This window comes from Lissotriton helveticus, chromosome 2_1, assembly GCF_964261635.1.
Source record: "Lissotriton helveticus chromosome 2_1, aLisHel1.1, whole genome shotgun sequence".
Classification (NCBI taxonomy): domain Eukaryota; kingdom Metazoa; phylum Chordata; class Amphibia; order Caudata; family Salamandridae; genus Lissotriton; species Lissotriton helveticus.
In genome coordinates this window covers 1,381,609,120-1,381,629,215 of record NC_136059.1, presented here as the reverse complement: position 1 = coordinate 1,381,629,215, position 20,096 = coordinate 1,381,609,120, and the positions used below count along the sequence as shown (strand labels likewise).

The 20,096-nt window shown below is 44.8% G+C and overlaps 1 protein-coding gene across 1 annotated transcript in view; it reads right to left on the bottom strand.

Moving 5' to 3' along the window:
• The window catches only part of SHB (SH2 domain containing adaptor protein B), a 473,228-nt gene that overhangs the window by 205,630 nt on the left and 247,502 nt on the right, over positions 1 to 20,096 (bottom strand). The window contains exon 3 of the mRNA XM_078676316.1: positions 10,069 to 10,278. Coding sequence (XP_078532442.1) covers positions 10,069 to 10,278 — 210 coding nt within the window. The remainder of the gene's footprint in view (positions 1 to 10,068; positions 10,279 to 20,096) is intronic.

The window sequence follows — 20,096 nt, the reverse complement described above, 5'->3', positions numbered from 1 at the left end:
TTAACGGTTGGAGCGGCCGAATTTGAAGCTGGGGACCAAGGTTGAATCTGGTGGGAGGCTCAAACATCCTGTGATTCTGGGCAAATCAAGTATTCACCCGATGCCTAAAAATGAATGTGTCCGTCTGTAATGCAACTGGTGCTCATCGGGTCAAGTTTGCGCTATATAAAACTACAAAAAAGTGCTTTCATCAGAATGCACAAGGTACTCTTTTACATGTGAATGTGCACGCAGCCATAGCGCCCTTTGTCACATTTAATTCTTAGGCACATTGTTCCTAATTGTTACACTGTTGGCAAAGCCAATAGGACAGGCTTTTGTGTGATCAACAGCACTTATAGTGAACTGGAGGAGCTCTTTGGCACAAACGGAATAAACATGACAATTGACAAATGTGTGCCTACAAGAGGAGTTAACACCTTCCCACCATGAGGTTTGTATTACTCATAGTTGGGGAAACTACATCATCTTGACAAAAATTAAATCAATTCTCATTTTGCATACAGTGCGTTATACTACTCTCCAGTGCTTTAGATGGGCCGGTACTGTCTGGTACGGAGAACCGGCACTTTCATTTTGAGAGGGAGAGTACCAGCACTTCAAGAGAAATGCAATACTTTTAAACCCTTCACCACAGGGCTAATTCTACTGCGGTACTGGGGAGGTGGGGGCGCAGCGCCTCATCACGTCGTGACCACACCCATTTCTGTAGAACGCTCAGCACAGCAGGGGAATTATCCCCGCCTGGGAGCGCCGTGGCGGTCATGACTAGCTCAGCTCATCATGAGCACAGCGCCACCGTGCCTCATGACGAGCTGAGCTCGTCATGAGCACGCAAGATGTTAATTGGAGAGTACCAGCACTTCTAGGAAACAAGCAGTTACTCTGGTACAGAGTACCCGCACTTCTATTTTTCCCATTTCAAACACAGCTGCTCTCATGAAACGACATTGCACGGACGCCAATGCCTCACAATACTGCATGCGGGTATAAGCTCATATCAGGCACATCAGATACGACAATGAAGCACTGTGAAGGTCTGCGTCACTCGCCAGCCTCTGGAATTTGCTCAGACTCAAACAGAGACCCCACATGTTTAGCGTTTCCAAGCGATGTACATAACAGGCGTTACTGTTACGTAATTTAATGGTAGCCATTTTATCAACCTCAGAATACCGAAAGGCCTGAGCTTGCCAGCTCTGTTTTCGACATGTGACCTTTTGTTCCGTGCAAATGACGGCAGCAAAATATTCGCTTTGAATTAGGAAAGTGATAAAGAGAGGAATCCTTTCAAACTAGTGCTGTTTGTAATCATACCTAAGCAGCCCCCCCAGCCCACCTCCTTGACCAACCCCCCCCTTGACCCCCAGGACATGAATATACACTGACTGTGCTAAGGGAAACAAAAGACGTCTAAAACACCAAAAAAATGGCAAATGTTTTAGTGAGAAGATGTGGCATAACATCAAAAGGTGAAGACTTTGGAACTGGGGAAGCAGGTTCGAATCTAGGCATCAGCTCTCCTGCGCCTACAAATGCAGAGACATGCCCATCTGAAATGTAAATAAAAGCATGGCAGGAAGTTTATTAGCATTGAATGCCTACAGGAAGAAAAGCTGACACTTCAAACAAGGTGGCTGAAATAAAATAGCACAAGGGAGGTGGTGAACATGGACAACGGGAGGGGTCGAGATGAAAGGCAACAAGGACAATCGGTAGTGCTGATAGGAGCAGATCAGAGACATAGGTAAAGGGAATGAGAGCGGCCGCAGGCAAGCAAGAAATGTATAACAGGCAGTCACACAGCAAAGTGAAATGAAAAAAGTGAATGCAAGTTAACAAACCCAAGCGCAGGCAAACACAATAATAGGCTTTACGTTGCTATATGGGTTGTGCAAATGTATCGCGACGTGATATGAAACAGTCAACAGTCATGTGATTGAATAGTGCGGTGGCCATAAAACAGATGTACAGGTGACCATGGGTTCTCTGTTTCAAATGAGAGAGAATGGTCAAGAACAAAGGAAACTGTAAACTGCAGTTAAAATGACAAAAGAGGGTGGGGGCTGGAGCAAGGACACATAATACAGGGTGGGGGGGATTTATGGGGAAGCAAACTGAGAAGCACACTTACCATGGAGGGTGAGCACAAGGGGCTGGGGGAAGCACAGTGACAACGGTGGGTGGGCGGGAGGGGCTGGGGAAGCACTTTGACAAAGGAGGTTTACAGGAAGAGGCTGAGGGAAATGCACGGACAACGAAATGGACAATGGAAGGTGGATGAAAGGGGAGAATTATGGAGGGGCGAAAAGTACATGAGGGAGGCAGCTGGAAAACACATCCACTTTCGTGCTGTGCTTAAACAAAAAGGAAAAACAGCACCGGAAAAAGTGAGCAGTGAAAGGACACAGTAATGCATCCATGTTCCATGCGAGGTGCAAACACAAGAAAAGGAAGGAAAACATGGAAAAGCTGACCCATGATAAGCATGCACAGGAGTGACAATGAAGCCAAGCTTTGGTAAGAAAGGGGGAGGTGGGCCACTAATCCCACTCAAAGTAACAAAATGGCTTGCAATAGACAGCGCATAAATTGTCAGAGGTGAGACCTAAAAAAGGACTAAATGAGGTTAGGCAACAATCCAATTTGATTGACTCACAGATGTTATCAGCATTCACAGTACGTTTTGGGGGACAATCTGCCACCCAGCAATCAAAAAGAAAAATAGGTAAGTGAACCTATGGGTCTCGAGTGGGGAATGTGCAACAATGGTGATGGTAATTTTAATTGGAGACTTCAATCTGTTTGAGGCTCTGAAAAATGTTCAAACCTGAGGAAACTAAGAAGGTACCATCTTTCAACAAGAACGTGGGCAATTATGTGTGTATATATATTTATTTTCTTTCACAGAAAAAAACAAAAAGTTACAGGTAAGTTATAGTTAGGCTGACATTTCGCTTGTAAGAAAACAAAGAAATTCAGCAGTTATAGTTAGCGCACCTAACTATAACTTGAGCCCCTGCAATGCACTGCTTATGACCTCACATATTACATCACTCATGACATGGTTAGTGCCATTTCAAATGACATCACTCATGACATCATTCAGTGACTGTGGGTGTTTTTAAAAAGTTTGAGTGATATATATATATATATATATATATATATATATATATATATATATATATATATATATATATTGTAGCTCACTTCCGCAGTAAATTACCACGCAATGACGATACATGTGCTGGCCAAAAGATTTTATTTCAATTCAGCCCCTCGGACGGGTTTCGCCTGACCCGCAGGCTTGCTCACCGAAGTTTTATGCTTGTTCGCGGCCATTATAAATGCAGTGCAACAGACACCTCATCATGTGACACAAGAACTACAAAGTGATAGACATGGATAAAATACTCGTAGTTCACAGTGCATTAACACAGCGCATCACATTAAATTCAATCTGAACATTCTAATTCAAATCAAAGTGAGGACTTATTTGGGGTCTCAGCAAAAAACTGCATTATATTTAAAATACAGGTTTGATGTTACACATTGCGATCATTTCGCAGTATTGCGTGTTTTTTCCTCATTACAACTTTGAGACCTTCCTAGGCTCACACCTAGCATTTACTGCTTGTATACCTTCCTTGTGGTGGAATACAGGTGCCATATGTTATACCAAATGCTGCGATGTCAGGGCAGCACCAACCAAGCATGTCATCTCTCAGACTTGCATGTCCAGGATGCCAATCTGGCTAGGGTCTGAGCTACGACCTGACATGGGGTTGTCTGCCTTTGTGAGCTTCAAAGGACTTGGGATCTGAAACCCTGTTTGGAGCAAGTACAGACGTGAGAGAGAGAGGGAGCAACCTGGAGTGCTGAGTGGGGGGAAAGAGAAGCACAATAGGTAGAGAGCAAGAAAGCATATGCAGTCTTGTGGCGTGCTTAAGACAAAAGAAAAAAGTAGGTCTCTAAAAAGTGATAAGTGTAAAGACACAAGAAAACTGGTAATGCTCCAGAAGAGGAACAGAGCATCACATAAGAAGCAAGCAAATGAGTGACAGGGAAGCCAACCAATGGTAAGCAATGGGTGACATCCAAGCCCCTATACATTCTTGGGAAGCCAGCAATATGTCTCGTAATAGACAGCACATGCAATGTCTAGTAGGCTCGACCTAAAAAGGGAGCAAGAATTGCTAAGCGCACCAGTCACGGATCCTGTTCTAAAAATAATTTGGAGTCAAACATATTTTTAGCAAGAGCAGTGTCTCTGGTTCAATGGTTGGCTAGCCTGATAACAGCATTTGATCCCGTTATATACCATCCATATTTCAGCAGCTGTACTTACAGTGACACTGTGTGGAGCTATGATAACATTTTGTGATTTTATGAATATCAATTTGTGAGAGTGTATTATCGCACAAACGGTGACTAACAAAAGAAGAAAAATAGTAAGGGAATTAACTGCACCAATTTGGCATATTGGTTTGATTTTTACCAATAAAAGCTATTGAAACAAAATGTTTAGATTTTCTGAGTGGAATATCATAGTAATGATGGTGAAAAAGAATAAAGGAACTTCAAATGAAGGTTGATAGTGCGGCCAGATTCCATTCAGGTGTGATATTACATCTTCCGTGTATAAACAAATTTAAAAAACGACCATTCCATTTAGATAAGTCACAACCAGAAGTACCATGTACAACTTCAGCTACTTACTACGCTTGCTACCCTTCAGAAAACATTTGCAGACAACAGACACATGAGGTTTAACTCGTAGTTTTCTGTCAAAGAGACTTTGTAGCTCATTTTCATACGCCAACTGTAAAAATAAAAACCTTATTTGCTATCCCAAGACACGTCTGTTGAATTAACAAGTATTAGGGGTTTTGTTCAGTTTAATATCAGAGTTCACAGTCACAGATTAAACATGTAAGACTATAAATTGAACAGATGTCAGATGAATTTACTTGGCAGCAATGTGGGCAACATATTGCGAGGGTGTTGTGTAGGTTTATCGTTTTTATATGTTTAAATCTGCTCATGGTGAGAAATTAAAACATTAACCAAACCCGCATTTGGCGTACATGGCCATTTTTTGGGGAATGCATTGTTGGCCTTTGGTTCTGTACCAGACAAACTGAGAAATTAAAGGAACTTCTCAAACATGGTAAGCTCCTAAATATTCCTAAACACATTAATACATGCAGGAAAAATAGAAATTCTCAGATTTGGAAAAGGAACATATCCTGTTCCATTTCAAACATGCATTTTACGTAAAAACGGAGATCCTCAGTCTCCAGAAACAAGGCTTTTTTTTTAGTACTGTCAGTTTTAAAGTTATACAACAGTAGCTACCATTGATAGATATATATTACAATGATCCACATAAGGTTCACCTGTAGTTGGCCAAGCTTCCTATCTCCTTCGTGCAATCTGTTCTTGTGGTTCACCATAAACAGACGGAGAAACACAATCTTTTTTTGCACGTCAATGGAATGGGAAATGTCACTAGCAATGTAAGTATATTTGAGGCTTTTCAATAGCAGAAATATGGCCAAAGGGAGCAGAGTGCAGGTCAAAGTCTAGCATAAACTCAACGAGTGATAGGAGAGGTAGCTGGTTTGTGGGCAGTCAATGCATCATGATGTAGTTTTCTTTAAAGAGGTGAGTCGTCCACGCTTTCATAAATTGAAGGTATATTGGGGCAGTCGTGATGCATACGGAGATGTTGTTCGAGATACTGGCTGCCTCGGTGGAATAGGACTGCTGCCTTGTTTTTTCCTTTTTACACTTCTTAGTTTGCAGTCTGATGGAGCCAATGGAGGTTCATCAGGATGTGAGTGGTGTGAGTCTATATCTTCAAACACTGGATGAGATGTGGTGTTGCATGTAAGAGGGCCTTAAGGGGTGCCAGTGTGGAGTTGAGAAGACATGGAGGAGGGCGCTACCACCATCCGTGCGCGAGTACGAGGGCTTGAACAGAAGTTCTGAAGCAGTCTTCTAGAAGAAATAGTTTCACCATCCTTAGAAGTGAGCTGGTGCCAGAGTGTCTGTTTTTTTGGCTATGGGTTCATTGAGGACAAGTTTGGTGACCAACTTGAACCCATGTGACTTAACATTCGGTGAAAGATGGGGTTCATGATAATGAGACAAAAGGTTTTACCTTTGTGTAACTTAATACACTGAACATTTCCAGTGTATAAAAAAAACATGCTGAACTGCTAATTCCTCTCATTTAAGTTGCAGAGATAGAAGTGAAGGAAGTAATTTGAATACACTTTGGTGATTGTTCGCAGTGAAATAATAATTGTAGGCTACGCCAATAAGCTAAGGCCAAGAAACCCACAGTCCCACTTAAACAATCCTGTGTCTACCACCTTCAGAAGGAAGTGGCCATAAAGGGTTGCATGTGAAAACCTACACTGACAAAGACAGCAAAATGAACACAAAATATATCCACTTTTAAGTTAGCTACTCAACATAAACATCACCCTACAAAAATGCCAACTTCCACGAAAAGCAGTTATCAAGCACTGCCCCAAATACACTAGGGTCAAGTTAGAAAAATGAATTAACCTAGAACTGAGAAAAGATGTGAAAAGAGTTTGGGTGGATATAAGAATTTAAACGAGATCAAATATTTTAGTACAGGAATACTGTATATGGTCGATGAATGTATTTCACTTACATTAAATAAATGTATTTACAGTAAATGTATTTCACTTTGTTTTTGCAGCCCATATTCTAATACAGGACATGATGCAAGAGTTATAGCTTTGAGAGCATTGTTAAAGGACTGAAGAACAGGGTTGGAATATGCCTCCCTCGCTCCAACTTCTGTGCATCATATTGCTCTTCCCCGGTTTATAAAGCCCCAGACTGAAAGCACTTTTGCACAAGAGCTCTTTGAACATTTGGATGTGCTGCATGCAAGTATCGGCTAGCTTCTTGACAAGTGATTTGATATGGATGACCCAGTTGGCAGAGTGACACTTTATTTTAGCCCTCAGCTATCGAAACAGAAGCTTACGTCCATTTCCTGGACTCTAAGCTGCAGGAACAAGTGATTGCGCACTGCCAAAAGTGTTCATGGTGTCGGTAGCGGATAGTCGGCAATATATGCTACCTGCAGATGCAAGTGGAACGGTCAACGCTGTCTTTGGCAAGCAAAGAAACTGCTCTTCATGATAATATTCTTATGTGCAACAGTAACAACTGATTTAGTCTGCAAAAAAGCATCCATAGTTGCTTCTTTGCCTATGGACCTGAACCATTCCCGGGGCTTCCCCGCTTCATCATTCATGACTGAGTGAGCAGACCCTGCTGGTTGTCCTGGAAGACTTTGCCAAACAGATGTTGCCACGGAGAACCAATCCCAACTGACCGGAAGCACAATGGCATGTGCGGTGATTGAACACACAGCAGTCACCTGCTCTCATTCAGATGGGACCTGGGTTCAATTTATCCGGCTAGGCAGAGTGGGCGACCGAAATATGCATCCCCCGGGCACGCGCGTGCTTGTCACAAAACAAATGAACATCATCCTTCCGCCACTGTGGGAATTCAAACAGGTGTTTGGGAGCTCAGCCTCCTGTGAAATAACTTCAAGTTCACCAACCAACAACACCCAAGCAGTCCTTCTTTCACACTGCTAAACAATTTGCATGGCCCAGGACAAAGATGAATGTATCCCGAAGGGCGTTTGTCATGTAGTGTATCTTCTTGCGTTACTCATCTAGGACATGCCCCCACAGGCTCCTATGTGGGATCTTCACAGACTGCTATTAGGACCCCTCGCTGTTCTGGGTTGGGGGCATGGATTTCTTTATTTTTTTAATCAGGTTTTGACTCAGTTCACTTGGAGCCTTAGCGGAGGTCGTCGAGGTCTCCAGCAGACACTTCTTTTGCGGCACGGGTCATAGGTCATGAAAATGACAGCCCACTAGATGCATTGGGAAGTGGCAAAAAGGCTCACACATTGTTAAATACTTGTTCGGGGTGCAAAGCCTGCATGTATAGATAGTCATGTTTAACCCAAAGGACTAATTTAAATAATTGCATGTTTTTATTTTGTTCATCAGTTAACACGAAGTGACATGTGCCTTTTACCATTTATTGATTGTTAAAGAGTTTTAACAAATACAGAAGTCAAATCAAATACAACACTAGATTAGCACAGAAGGATCCTGCATTACATTGAGCAACTGAGTGACACGACAGATACAAAGCAGTAGTGCAACCACTTATCAAACTTATGGGAATGTTGTAAGGAATGAGCAAGAAGAGAATAAGTAACAGCTCACGGAGAACTACAAAATATCACAGTCTCCCTTGATTCTAATCGTTATTTACATAGCAACTGATAATGTAGACATACAGAAAGAGAATTCATTTTAAAGATTTTGAGGGAAAGTTTCAGTTTAAAGCAAAAGTTATCGGAGTGTTCTAGGAGCATGGCAAGTGTCCTGTTTTATTTAAAGTAAAATAAGTAATGTCTTCTCGTTATAATGTCCAGAAGAGCAAATCTGATCTAGAACCCAGTGCCTCAAATACTGCATGTCTGCAGTCAGCAAGTACATGGCATATTTTGGGTTTACTTCTATGCCCCAAAAGCATGCTGCACAGAAGACCCTGAGGTCTGATTCTTTACAGAGGAACTCTGTCTTGGAAAGAAAAAAATCTGATAGTCACTCCCCATTGTGACCAGGGCACAAGTCGGGGGTACACGCGGGCGGACGGCGTCCACCCACTATTTTCACCGGGTGAAGGCCGTCCACCCTGCCAAGAATTTGGGCCCCACAGAATAATGTGCTGAACTTGTCCCGGTGTAATTTCCAAACAAATTACACTGAGACTTTCAGCAGTGTCTGGATGTAATTCACTTTCCATCTGCAACAAGCAACAATGTGTAGGCGTGGACAGGGCTTTCCTATTTAAGGCTCCTGCCGGGCCCATAACAAAGGCCGAATTTGAGGGGTCATCAGGCCTCTCCTTTTTCTTGGAGTCTCTTGGCTGGGAGCAGTCCGGAGCCTCACACCTGATGCAAATGAAGCGGAGGGGAAACAAAGGCTCACACCTTGTTAGCACTTCACACATATTTAAGAGAGGCAGCTTTTCACTTTGGTCAGTCCCCGTTTATGAGATATGCATGCACTGTAAGAATATCAGATGTGTTGGTCTTTCCCAGTGTTTACACAAAGCAAATTGCATTTATACAGAGCTTACTTCCCCTGAGGAGGCGCTGAAACAATTTAAGTACCACTATTTTTTCTTGTATAACCCTAATCAGCCCAATGCAGGGTGTCAGAGCGCTTTACATCAACACGTGCATATTACATCTTCCATAGCTAACTAGTGCTATTGTCCTCGCAATGTGCTCAAATGTACACATGATAGACCTGCTAAACATATTCGTGAGGGCTTTAGATCTGATGCCACTTCTTGTGATGCCACTTCCTGTAAAGTCGTGGCTTGTGAAACCACTTTCTATGATGTCAAATCCTGTGATGGCATGTGTGATGTCGTGCACCATGATGTCGCGCGCCGTGATGCCACTTGCATACTGCTTAACTAGGTTAGTCCCCCCACTTCTTTTTTTAGGACTTGTGCCCTGACTGTGACAACCGCCCAGGGAGAATGTATTGCAATTGCTTGCCTTCTGGGTGAACACTTTTTTTCAATCAAACTTCTACTGAAATTTATGAATAATTAGTAGCATCCTATGACATACTATAAACATCGGGTGACGTGGGTCAGTAGGAGGACTAACCAAAAGAAAAGAAAAGCTGTCGCTGCCATTCACATATCCCCGAAGAGGCCTGGCAGCCAGACTCTGTGCTGGGACTCCGCTCCCTCTATGGCGCTCTTTCAGTGATGAATATCAGAAGTGTGCCAGCACCGGCAGGTGAGAATATTAACAAGTTAAAAATGCAATGCCCCGCATGACCGCTTTCTTGTTATTCAGTCATCTTTCCTGTACGCGTCCGAGGGCACAGCCTTCCTATGAAGGCGATGGTCAGGCAGCACTTTTCTGCGATGTGTAAAACACTGGACATTAGTCTGTACCTGCCAGAGCGGGCAGCGCTTTGTTCCACTCCCAGGGCTGGTCGTACTCGTCCGCAGGCCTCTCGTCGTCTTGGGGCAGCCTGCTCTCTCGAAGGCGCTGGCTGACCGCGCTCTCGGAGTCCGAGTCCACCCCGTTGCTGTCCGGCTCGTAGGGCGTGTCATACAGCTGGATGGCTTTCTTCTGGGACTTGAGGCTGTCTTCTTTAATATCTGCGGGAGACAAAAAGAGGGGGTTACACTGACTTCATTCAATGCAGCTCTGAACCGCCCAGAAAGAGGACTAGAATTCTTATGGAGAGCAAACAATTATAAACGCAAATGCCCTGTTTTGACTACGTTCTCACAGTCATTGCAGACTAAATAAGTGAGGCACTAGGAACAAATTTGTTTTCCAGGAATAAACAGTGTGGCTCAGTCGATGACCTTAAAATTACAACTCGGGTCTCCTGGTCAATAACTAAGCCACATTTCCTTTACAGCACGGTTACATTTCAAGGTTTTCAGACAGATATGGGAAAGTGTGCATAAGAAGCACACTAGAGTTTAATATCTGGTGGAGTCCAGTTACATGAAGAGATCACACCCAAAATTCTTCATTTGTGAAACAAGTTCAAACGCTCCAAAGCTCTGTGTGCAGTGGTTCTCCTTCAGTGAGGACTTTTTGGTGTAAAGCATTAAGAAATCGGTTTGATTAAAAAATGGGTTTGATTAAAAAATGGGTTTGATTAAAAAACGGGTTTGATTAAAAAATGGGTTCCTACGGAGGACACCTATTCAAGCGAGCCATAACAGAAGGTTTTAGAAATCTTCGCACAAAACAGAGCAGGGGATGAAGATCTAGCCTACATGTTTGTACATAAAGCACACCTCTCACTGGACCCACACTGGGAAGGTTTCTCTTTTTACAGTTTAACCCATCAAGTCAAACATGTCAATCCATTTTGCTCTAAAGCACAACCCTGAAAATATACGTTTGTCCCAAAATGCTCTTAAAAAGTACCAATTTGGAAATGCCACAGGCAGTGCCCTTTACTAGCTCTCCTCCGACCTTTCCAGCTGACACCGATTGGGCTCCCAAAAGATCCCCATCACCTGCAAAATCCCCCCAGGGTTGCATACTGCCTTTCATCTTCAACCTCTAAAAGAAGCCGCTTGGGGCTCTACTGATCAACAACAGCGTCCAAATTCACCAATATCCCGATGATATCCAACTCTACTTGAAAGATTGCTTTGCTTCAGACATCCATTACCTCTAACACTACCTGCACCTCATCCAAAGCAGGAATCCCCTCCTACCTGAAGCTCTAAGAAGCAAAAACAACAAGAAAGAAACAGTAAAAACCTGATAAAATGACATGAACATTGACAGCTTTGAAACCCAACTTCCACCAAAAAGTTAAGTCACTTGGATACATCTTGGACACCAACCTTATCCTCAAATAATACATTGCCAAAAAAAGACAGACTGCCTGTTACCAGCTCTCTCATCTAAAGAAGGTAAAACCAATACTTTCAGAAAGCAAGTTCAGCACTATTGTTCAAGCCCTTGTACTCTTAAATCTCTATGGGCAACTCCCTGCTCGGTGGCCTTCAACACCACACTGGCTTGCCTTATGGGCATCCTACACGCTGCACCAAGTCTCATTTAGGGCCTGAGGAAATGTATCACCCCCATCCTGATGGAACGTCCAAACCTCCCCTTGTCTGGCCTGCACCATCTACACAACCAGCTGTGCCATTTACAAGACCATTCCAACCAGCACACCCACTTAACTTGCAGGCAAGCTCACCATCTCTGCTGGCTTTCAGCGCACCCACAGTCAGGATGCATCAGCCCGAGACTAAGAAGCCTAAAAAATAAAAAAAACACAAGGCTTCACACCTTTTCCATCTAAACATCAAGGATCTGGAACAGCATCTGCATACTTATCTGTACTTCCCTAACGCTGCTTCTATTTAGGTAAGATTTGGAAATGCACCGCTTTAACAGTCCACAAATCAGCAAGCCTGTCACTTATTGACAATGAGGTTTGCCTTAACCCAGTATAGTGCTCCGCCGCCTTTTTCATATCGGTTTGTGTTTTACAAATACCACATACATACTTCCTACCTCCAAATAAAATGCACTCAGCTGAGTCGGTGTCTATGTGGGGCACAAAGAAAAAATACCTACAGAAGACAAGTGTTGGCCTAAAAAAATAATGTTTATGTCTGTAGGAAAGTAGGATATGCTTTCATGGGTACCCCCACTTTTTGCTGGTCAGTATTTTTTTTTTTTACTAGTCTCATTGGGATCTTGCTAACCAGGGCCCCAGTCAATGTGCTTCCTCCCTAAATATGTCATGGGAAGTACTTCTGCACCTCCACAATTGGCTACTAGTGTACCCCTGCAAGTCCCTGGTATATGGTACCAAGGTAACCAGGGCATTGGTACACCAGGGGCCTTCCATGGGCAGAAAAATGTATTTTGCCACCCAGAGAGACCACTCAAATAGAAACTACAGGCCTGCCATTGCAGCCTGTGTAAGCTAGTGCTAGCACCACTTACAACAGATATAAGTTTCCTTATATTGAAGGTCACTACACTTAAAACTTATAAGTCACCCCTAAGGCAGGTCTTTCAATGCTGAAGGTAGGGTGTTAAATTAGAAGCGCGAGAGTCGATTATCCAGGCTTTGCAAGTGCGGTCAGCCGTTTTTATACATATAGTGGCCACGCGTCAATATGCGATGGCAAACTATATAGTGGCTGCGCTGAACCTGGGCATCTTTGGTATCAAACATGTTGGAATTATACCCCAACACAGTTACTGGTGTTGGGGGTATGTTTCCATGCACTAGGGAGCTCCTCCGGGAAGCCCTCAGTACTCCGGTAAAAGCCTTCCAGGGTCTGCGAGCAAGCTAGTGCTGCTGCCGAACACAGACAGGATTCTGATCTCTTGCTGTTGAGCTCGAGCAGGGGAAGGTATAGGTTTCCTTTCACAGGGAGGTGTGAAACCCCTCCCAGACAGGACTTGGAGTATTGAGCTGGGATGGGGGCGCTTGCCAGTCAAACCAGACTGCTTTGAAGGGTGCACGTGGTGCTCTCCTTGCATACTCCCGTTTGAGCCAGTTTAGGAGCCCTTGGCTCAAGCTCTGAAACAACCGGACAAATGGTAGTATCCTCCCCTCTGTCAAGCCCCTCCTCCCCTGAGTTGTCCCCTTTCTTAAGGTATCAAAGGGCTTACCTGTGGGTGGGTCCTCGGGTTCATAATGGGATAGGACTTAAGCCTGAAATCACATCACTCGTTGACCATCTGGGCACTTGGACTTTGCCTGGAACCGAGAGTGCATCAAGGTAGACTCCTGCTGCTCCTGGTCTCGCTGTTCTGCAAGCCTTCTTCGTCATCTGTGAAGGTGCTTTTTCCAGGATCTTCACCAGGCTTGTGCATCAAGGACACCAAAGTAACCTCCCTTGGAGTAAAGGAGTCACTCCCCTGCATTTGCAGGCACGGCAACAAAGCTGACTAGTCTGCTGCTCTCGACGTCCCACGGATTTCGAACGGTTCAGCAACACAGGCAATGGTTCTGCAACTCCCTCAACGCCTGACCTGTCCTCTCAGCAAGTTTGAGGCCAGTATCCTCATCGGAACCGCCGAGACCGAACCCCTGTACACTGCGTTGACTTGCCGTTCCTGGGCTTGTTGGCTCTGCACGCCAGAGATCTTCGGGCTACAAGAACCTCCAGCCACCAGCATCTCTTCCTGCCAAGATCTTGGTCCTCACCACATCCTCTGCATCGTGGGCCTTCATATTTTGTGAGCTGCTCGAGGTCCTCTTGCAACTCCTGTGCCTTTGGCTTGTGTGTCCTCTTGAGGGTCTTCTCCTGCTTCAGTGGGCTCCCCTGCTTGCTCGGGTCCTGCTCTGACTCTCCTGCACTTAGTGAGTCCCTTGGACCTTGCTGGTCTCAACGTTGCTCCTTCATCGTATACCACGTCTGTTGCCAAGGCTTGTTGGTGATCTTGATGGACACAGACCCGCTGGCTCTCAACCTCCGATGGGGGACAGCTTGTGCACATCTTTTGGTCTTCTTTAGCATCGCCTGGACCTCACAGCAGCAGTGACAAGGTCACCGTCATCACTCCTGCATCTTCAGTCATCGGTGGGCAATGTTCTTCCGTGCCTCCTGGTCACCTCCAAGTGGCAAAGACTCTGTACCCTCCGCTTGCAGGTTCTCCTCTTCAAGAATCCAACCTTGGATTCCACCCTACTCTTGCACAGTCTTCACCAGCGGCATCTTTACCGAAGTCCTCCATTGCGGTCTACGTCGGTTTCCGCAATCTATGCACCCGGCTTCCCTGGTGTAGGTTTCCTGGTTCCTGGGGTATCCATGGGTGGGGTGACTCTCCAAACTTCTGACTTCCACTGGGATTCTTCAGTGTCCACTGGGAAGGGTCATCCTCCTTTAAAACTGCAACTTTCCTATCGACTTCTATTGAGTAAGCAGCTGTGTTTCCACTCTGCACACAGCCTCCGTGGAGTTCCTGGGTACTTACCGTGGGTAGTTCCTTGTGCCCCAGGCTCTTCCGAGTCTCCTGGTCTAGGTCCTGATTTTGGTCGCAGTTCGCATTACACTTTGTTAGTACATGGTTTGGTCCCCCCGGAGACCACTGTGTATTGTGCTTACTTACCTTTGCAACTGAAGGATTATTGTGTATTTGAGCTGATATCTTCGGGTAGGAGCTATACCAATGCATTAGTGAAATTTTTATATATACACTGTGTGGTTCTTTTCTGTTTAACCAACACTACCCGATTAGATCTGGTAAAACAAGCTGCTTAACACTCCTTATGGACACCTACCACCTAGAGAGCTTTCTAGGGTTGTCGAAGGCCACTAAAATCACCATAAGAGTTGTGTTGCTTAGTACAAGGTGCTTCACTTAAGTGTGCACCATATACTAAGCCAGCTTCTTACAATGTCCAATAGGAATCCGCACAACCTTTACAGGGTACAATTAAACCTAAGTAGGGCTGTTAACACCAAGTTGCACTGAGATTGTCAACCAATTTAATAGTAAAAGGTTTTCCTGGCAGAGCAGAATTCGTGTTTAAAAGAAATTCACATACAATGTAGTTCAGAGGAGATTGTCTACCTGATGAACACTGCGAAAACCGGATTCGATGTTGACATTAAGAGTAAAACAACCCCAGCCCTGACAAAAGGCTCTGACAATCATTAGCTCACACTCCACATTTGAGGGAAAGGGTGGAGGCTTTGAAAAGTGATGTATTCTGCATTACTAATGATCAGGGGATTAAGCAAATGTTTCCTGAGGGATCAACTCACAAGTTGCGTATAGTCTCCCCTCTCAACAATAGTAAACAACCTGTTGAACTATTCAAACTATTATGCAAAGGAAAAGATAAGAGGCAAAACACATAAGGTTGAAATATGGGCATTCAAAACACACACATCTCATTTCACAGTTTCAAACGGTATGTAGTGCACATATCCAATAGCTCAAACTGCAGATATGGAAAACTCAGGATGCCCCAAACCTTCCCATTTCCTGCCTAATTATAGACAGTGCTCTTTAACTTCGCTGTCCACTTAACACAAGAAAATAAGCAGCAATAACAGGTCTACTAATTCAAATTAGATTAAGCGATGGTGTTATAAGAAAAAGATCACCAGGCCTATGCAGTCGGACTAGTTTGTTGCCTCTAACTACGTCTTAAGTGGACTTCCTTCCCTAAATCTTACTAGTCTTTCTGTTGAGTGGTTGAGGTGTTATTTCTCAAAACACAATCAGAAATTAGTGGTTTGGTATTAATGCCTGCTGATGTTGGAAAAGATCTTCCTTAACTGTCTGAAAACTACCAAACATTTAAAAAAAATGAGCAGCCCCTTTCAACTAAAAACAAAATCAAAACAAAAAGAGCAAGGGTTCTCATTTGCAGGACTGGCCCTACAGTAGAGGTTCCCCCAGTAGCCTCTGTGGAGAGCTAAGAGCAGGTGCTGCAAAGGGAAGCTCTGTCCTCGGCTAATAGCTAAACGTAGGAGTCTTCAGCAAGGCTATAATCACTATACCGCCAACCTTCAAAAAGCCTTCATGTGCAAAGAATTTTAATGTCGAATTACTGGGGACAGGATTTAGGGATTAAGAAGCTGGGCGTGCGTCCGCCCATCACATAAATGAAAGAACAGACAGTGAAGAATTCACATAGTCCATTTATGGGTTTTCAAAAGATTACTTCTGCTTGAGGAGGGAACGGCGGGTCACCGAATCTTAGCCTTTCACTTCCACTTAAGCATACAGCAATTTTAGCAACAATATAAGATTATCTTCATCTGGGGGAGGCAGTTCAGCGGCCTATACAGAAGGAGCTGTTCTAATGCAGTCCGCGGGGGGCAGAGGCCAGCTTTCAGTAGGGTTTGCTGATGCATGCAGCACAAAGTGGCACCGGTGTAAACCCCACCACAGGACCAGATGTGCCTGCAGGGAGGGCTGAGGGCTCTCGTGTACTGGTGGTGTGTGTGAAGGGAGAAAGTGCGGTGGGATTCATGCACGGCCACTGCCCATGCCACACCTCTACTGACTAGGACAGTATGTATGGAAACAAAAAAAACAGTTGTACGTTTTCTGTATCTACTTTTAATTGTGACTTATGTAGTCGTGGCGCAGCCCACAGCGATTACTGAAAGTGGAGAGCGATGCAGAGCCAGTGGCTTTCCTCACCCGCCACTAAGTATTAGCACACCCTAACTCCAGGTATAGAAACCTGGTGACTCATAGAATACAGAAGGCTTTTTTTTCTACTTATCACAAATGAAGATTGATTTATCCGATGTCCTTATTTCAAGTGTCAAGAAAACATAGATCTCATTCAGTATGCCCTCTGAATCATGTTATTTCATGTAAAACCTGTAAAAAACTATTTTTGTTGTATCTAAAACCACAGTATTTTTATTTTCATTTTTAAAATGTGCTGAATGTTCACTAGATTCAGAAAGAGCGAGTCTGGCTCTGAAAGATAAGGGACATTTGTCAGCATGCCATAATAATTTAGGTAACCGTGGGATCTACTAATACAAATAACAAGTGTAAGCTCGCCGCATGCTACGCCTTGCTGGCACACAGCACCAGCCTTTCTCTCATGCGTCACCCATGTCCCATCTCTCCTGATCAATGAAGAACTCCTTCCAGCAAGCCAACCACACACGACAGCCAGGCGCCAATTCCTTCAGCATGGATTTCAATGTGGGAGCTGCAGGGAACCACGGCCGTCAAAGGTGTGTCCCTTAAAGTACTGCAAATGTCTTTCCTTTAAAAAATGTGGACTTCAGACGTTCTCAGTGCTAGGAACTACTAGATTGATAAAATTGCTGGTTTTCCCTTTCATCTGCGTAAAATGATTTTAAAATAACGTTCTCTATGCTACAGCCTAGAGGTAAGTGGTCGAAGAGTCTATAGCTATCAGATTTCACAAACCCACAAAATGGAAAGAGAAGTAAGACTACACGTTTGCAGCAGGCGTGGGGTACAGGATGCTAAATCTTTCCTCTTTAGGAACGGAGATATATGGTTCACTTACAGAAAGTGAATCGTTGATAAAGAGCAAGTGGCAGCGATCCCTGTAATGCACGGAGATAGCCTCTGGCATGAGATCGGCTGCCTCCGTCTGGGCTGCCATCCTCTATTCTTGCCAGGCAGCAGCCACTTCCACTAACAGGGCACGCTGCCCTCCCAGCCCAAGCGACCATTCCCATCACCGGCCCTGCGCTGTTCTTAATCCGGCACCGAAAAGGCAGGAGGCGCGCTATGTGGCTTCGGGGCACTGGGCATATGAGCTGGAAGATTTGATTTTTCCACGAGTAGTGGGGGAAAAGGCCAGCAGCAGGTGCTTATTGCCGGAAGTCTGTTTTAAAGCCTTTTTTAGGTCTCGCACCTGCAACTGCAGGCCAAAGGCCTGCAGTCGCAAAGCGAGACTATTGTCATCATTCTGGCTTTCAAGGACTGAAAGGGAGAGGACAAGAGACTGGCACGCGCACGCACGCAGCAGTCTGCTGGGATCAGATCGCGCGCATAAAGTTGCGCTCTGATTCCGGCAGGCTCTTCACGTCACACATAGAGACCCCCCTCACCCCCCCCCCACGCGCATACACACACACACACACACACACATACAGACAGAACCCCCCCCCCCCCCAGCATACACACACGCACGCACACTCTAGCGCACAGTCCTCGCAGAGGCGTAGCTCCCTCTCCGCCCCCTCCTATCCCCAGCAGTAGTGACCAGAGAGCGCGGGTACCTTGCAGACACCATGGGAGGTCCTCGCGCCCCCAGCCCACTCCGTTACTCCGCCGACCGTGCAGCAGCTCCCTCTCTCCGCCAGGCTGCTGCTCCTCCTCTCCGTGTTGTTCTCCTGGTCTCTGTCCAGGCGCTCAGGAGGGCGTCACTCACAGCTGAGGCGAGCGGTGACGTAGTCCACCTCTTAGCCCTCTAGGAACGAGGGAGAGGAGCTGATGGGGATTGTAGTTTTTTACCGACGCCATACCACGTGCAGCTTTTGGAGGCGTGGCCCGAAAACACAACAATTCCCAGGAGACCTTTTCTGCGCGAGGAGTTTGGATGGGTGATACCATTATTGCTGAGAGTCATTAAGACCAAGTGAGAAAATGTACAAGCAATACAATAGGTTTATTTTTCTAGTTTACTGTCCCCTTCTTTTCTCGTTTTTTTTTCTAGTTTATTCTTGCTGAAGACAGGATATTTGGAAGTGACCACGGAGAGCATCTCGCGGAGGTAGTTTAATTTCGTCGCTCCAGGCGTTCAGAGGCAGAGTTGTTCTGTTTTCTGTTTGAAAGCGCATAACCGAGTCTCTAAGACACTGCGTTTAAGGCAGCTCTGTGTCATCCAGCTGGGGCACGCGATATGACTCCCGCTTCGTGTAAATGAAACGCAGCTTGTTATTCTAAAGAGAAAGGTGAGCCTTGCACCTTTCTGCAGAGGATTCGGATGTGGAATCATGTAGAGAAAGGCCTACATTCCTGTACACTGAGGTACCTGATGAAGCGAGCAGATATTTCCCATGTCCGCCCTTCAGGCAAAAAAAAAAAAGTTAGGTCGCACTACTTCTGCGCATTAACAGTGGCCTTAATAATTTTGATAACAAAACGTGTTCTCTTCATACCGTTTTCTGGCCTGGCCCAGGTTATCGCCTAGAACGCATTTTCCATATAGCCATGTGGTTGTTGTACTGTGAACGTGATTGACTTTTATAGCTCGCCAGTATTATTACTGGCACCATATGGGTTTCAGTTGTTGTTAACATATGCCGCAAGCCTATTTTAGCCAGGAGATAAACACTACGCAATGCGGTATCGAGCCAGACCGTGAACTGGGGTCTCCCTTTATTTAATCTTTCAGGGTTTGGGGAAACAAAGTCACACCACATTGTAGAGCCCAGCGGCTATGTACTACATGGCGAGCAGCTTTTCAAAGGTAGTCCTAGCTTTTTGCCATGTGCCATGCCCTCTAGGCAGCACTTCTGTACATGCAAAATTACCAACTTTGAACTGTTTCTTAAGATTCTTGAGGATTTTTTTAACATAACCACCCCCTCTCCCCTTTCAAACGCACACAATTATCCCAGGACCGGAGTTATATTTGTAAATGAGCCTCCTGGTCTGTTTTGTTGCACATTATACAAATATTACAGGATTATAGCTGGAACCTACTGTTCTAAAGAAAAAAATATGCTACAAATCAGTTTCAAATAATTAACTGTAGTGTAATTAAAAAAAATACTACAACTCGGTTTCCGACGCCGAATTGTAGTGTAATAATCGTTTGTCAACCAAAGACAGCCGTCCCGTTACAAGAGTGGGAGCCAGGTCGGATAAGAGAGAAAATAGGTCCGGGCAGTAAAGCAAAAGTTGTCCTCATCGACGAATGAGGTAGCTAAAAAGTGGTCTAAATTTGCAAAAAAAGGCTGTTTTGTACTTGTAACGACACGCTGTGTAAGTGTTTTGCAAGTTA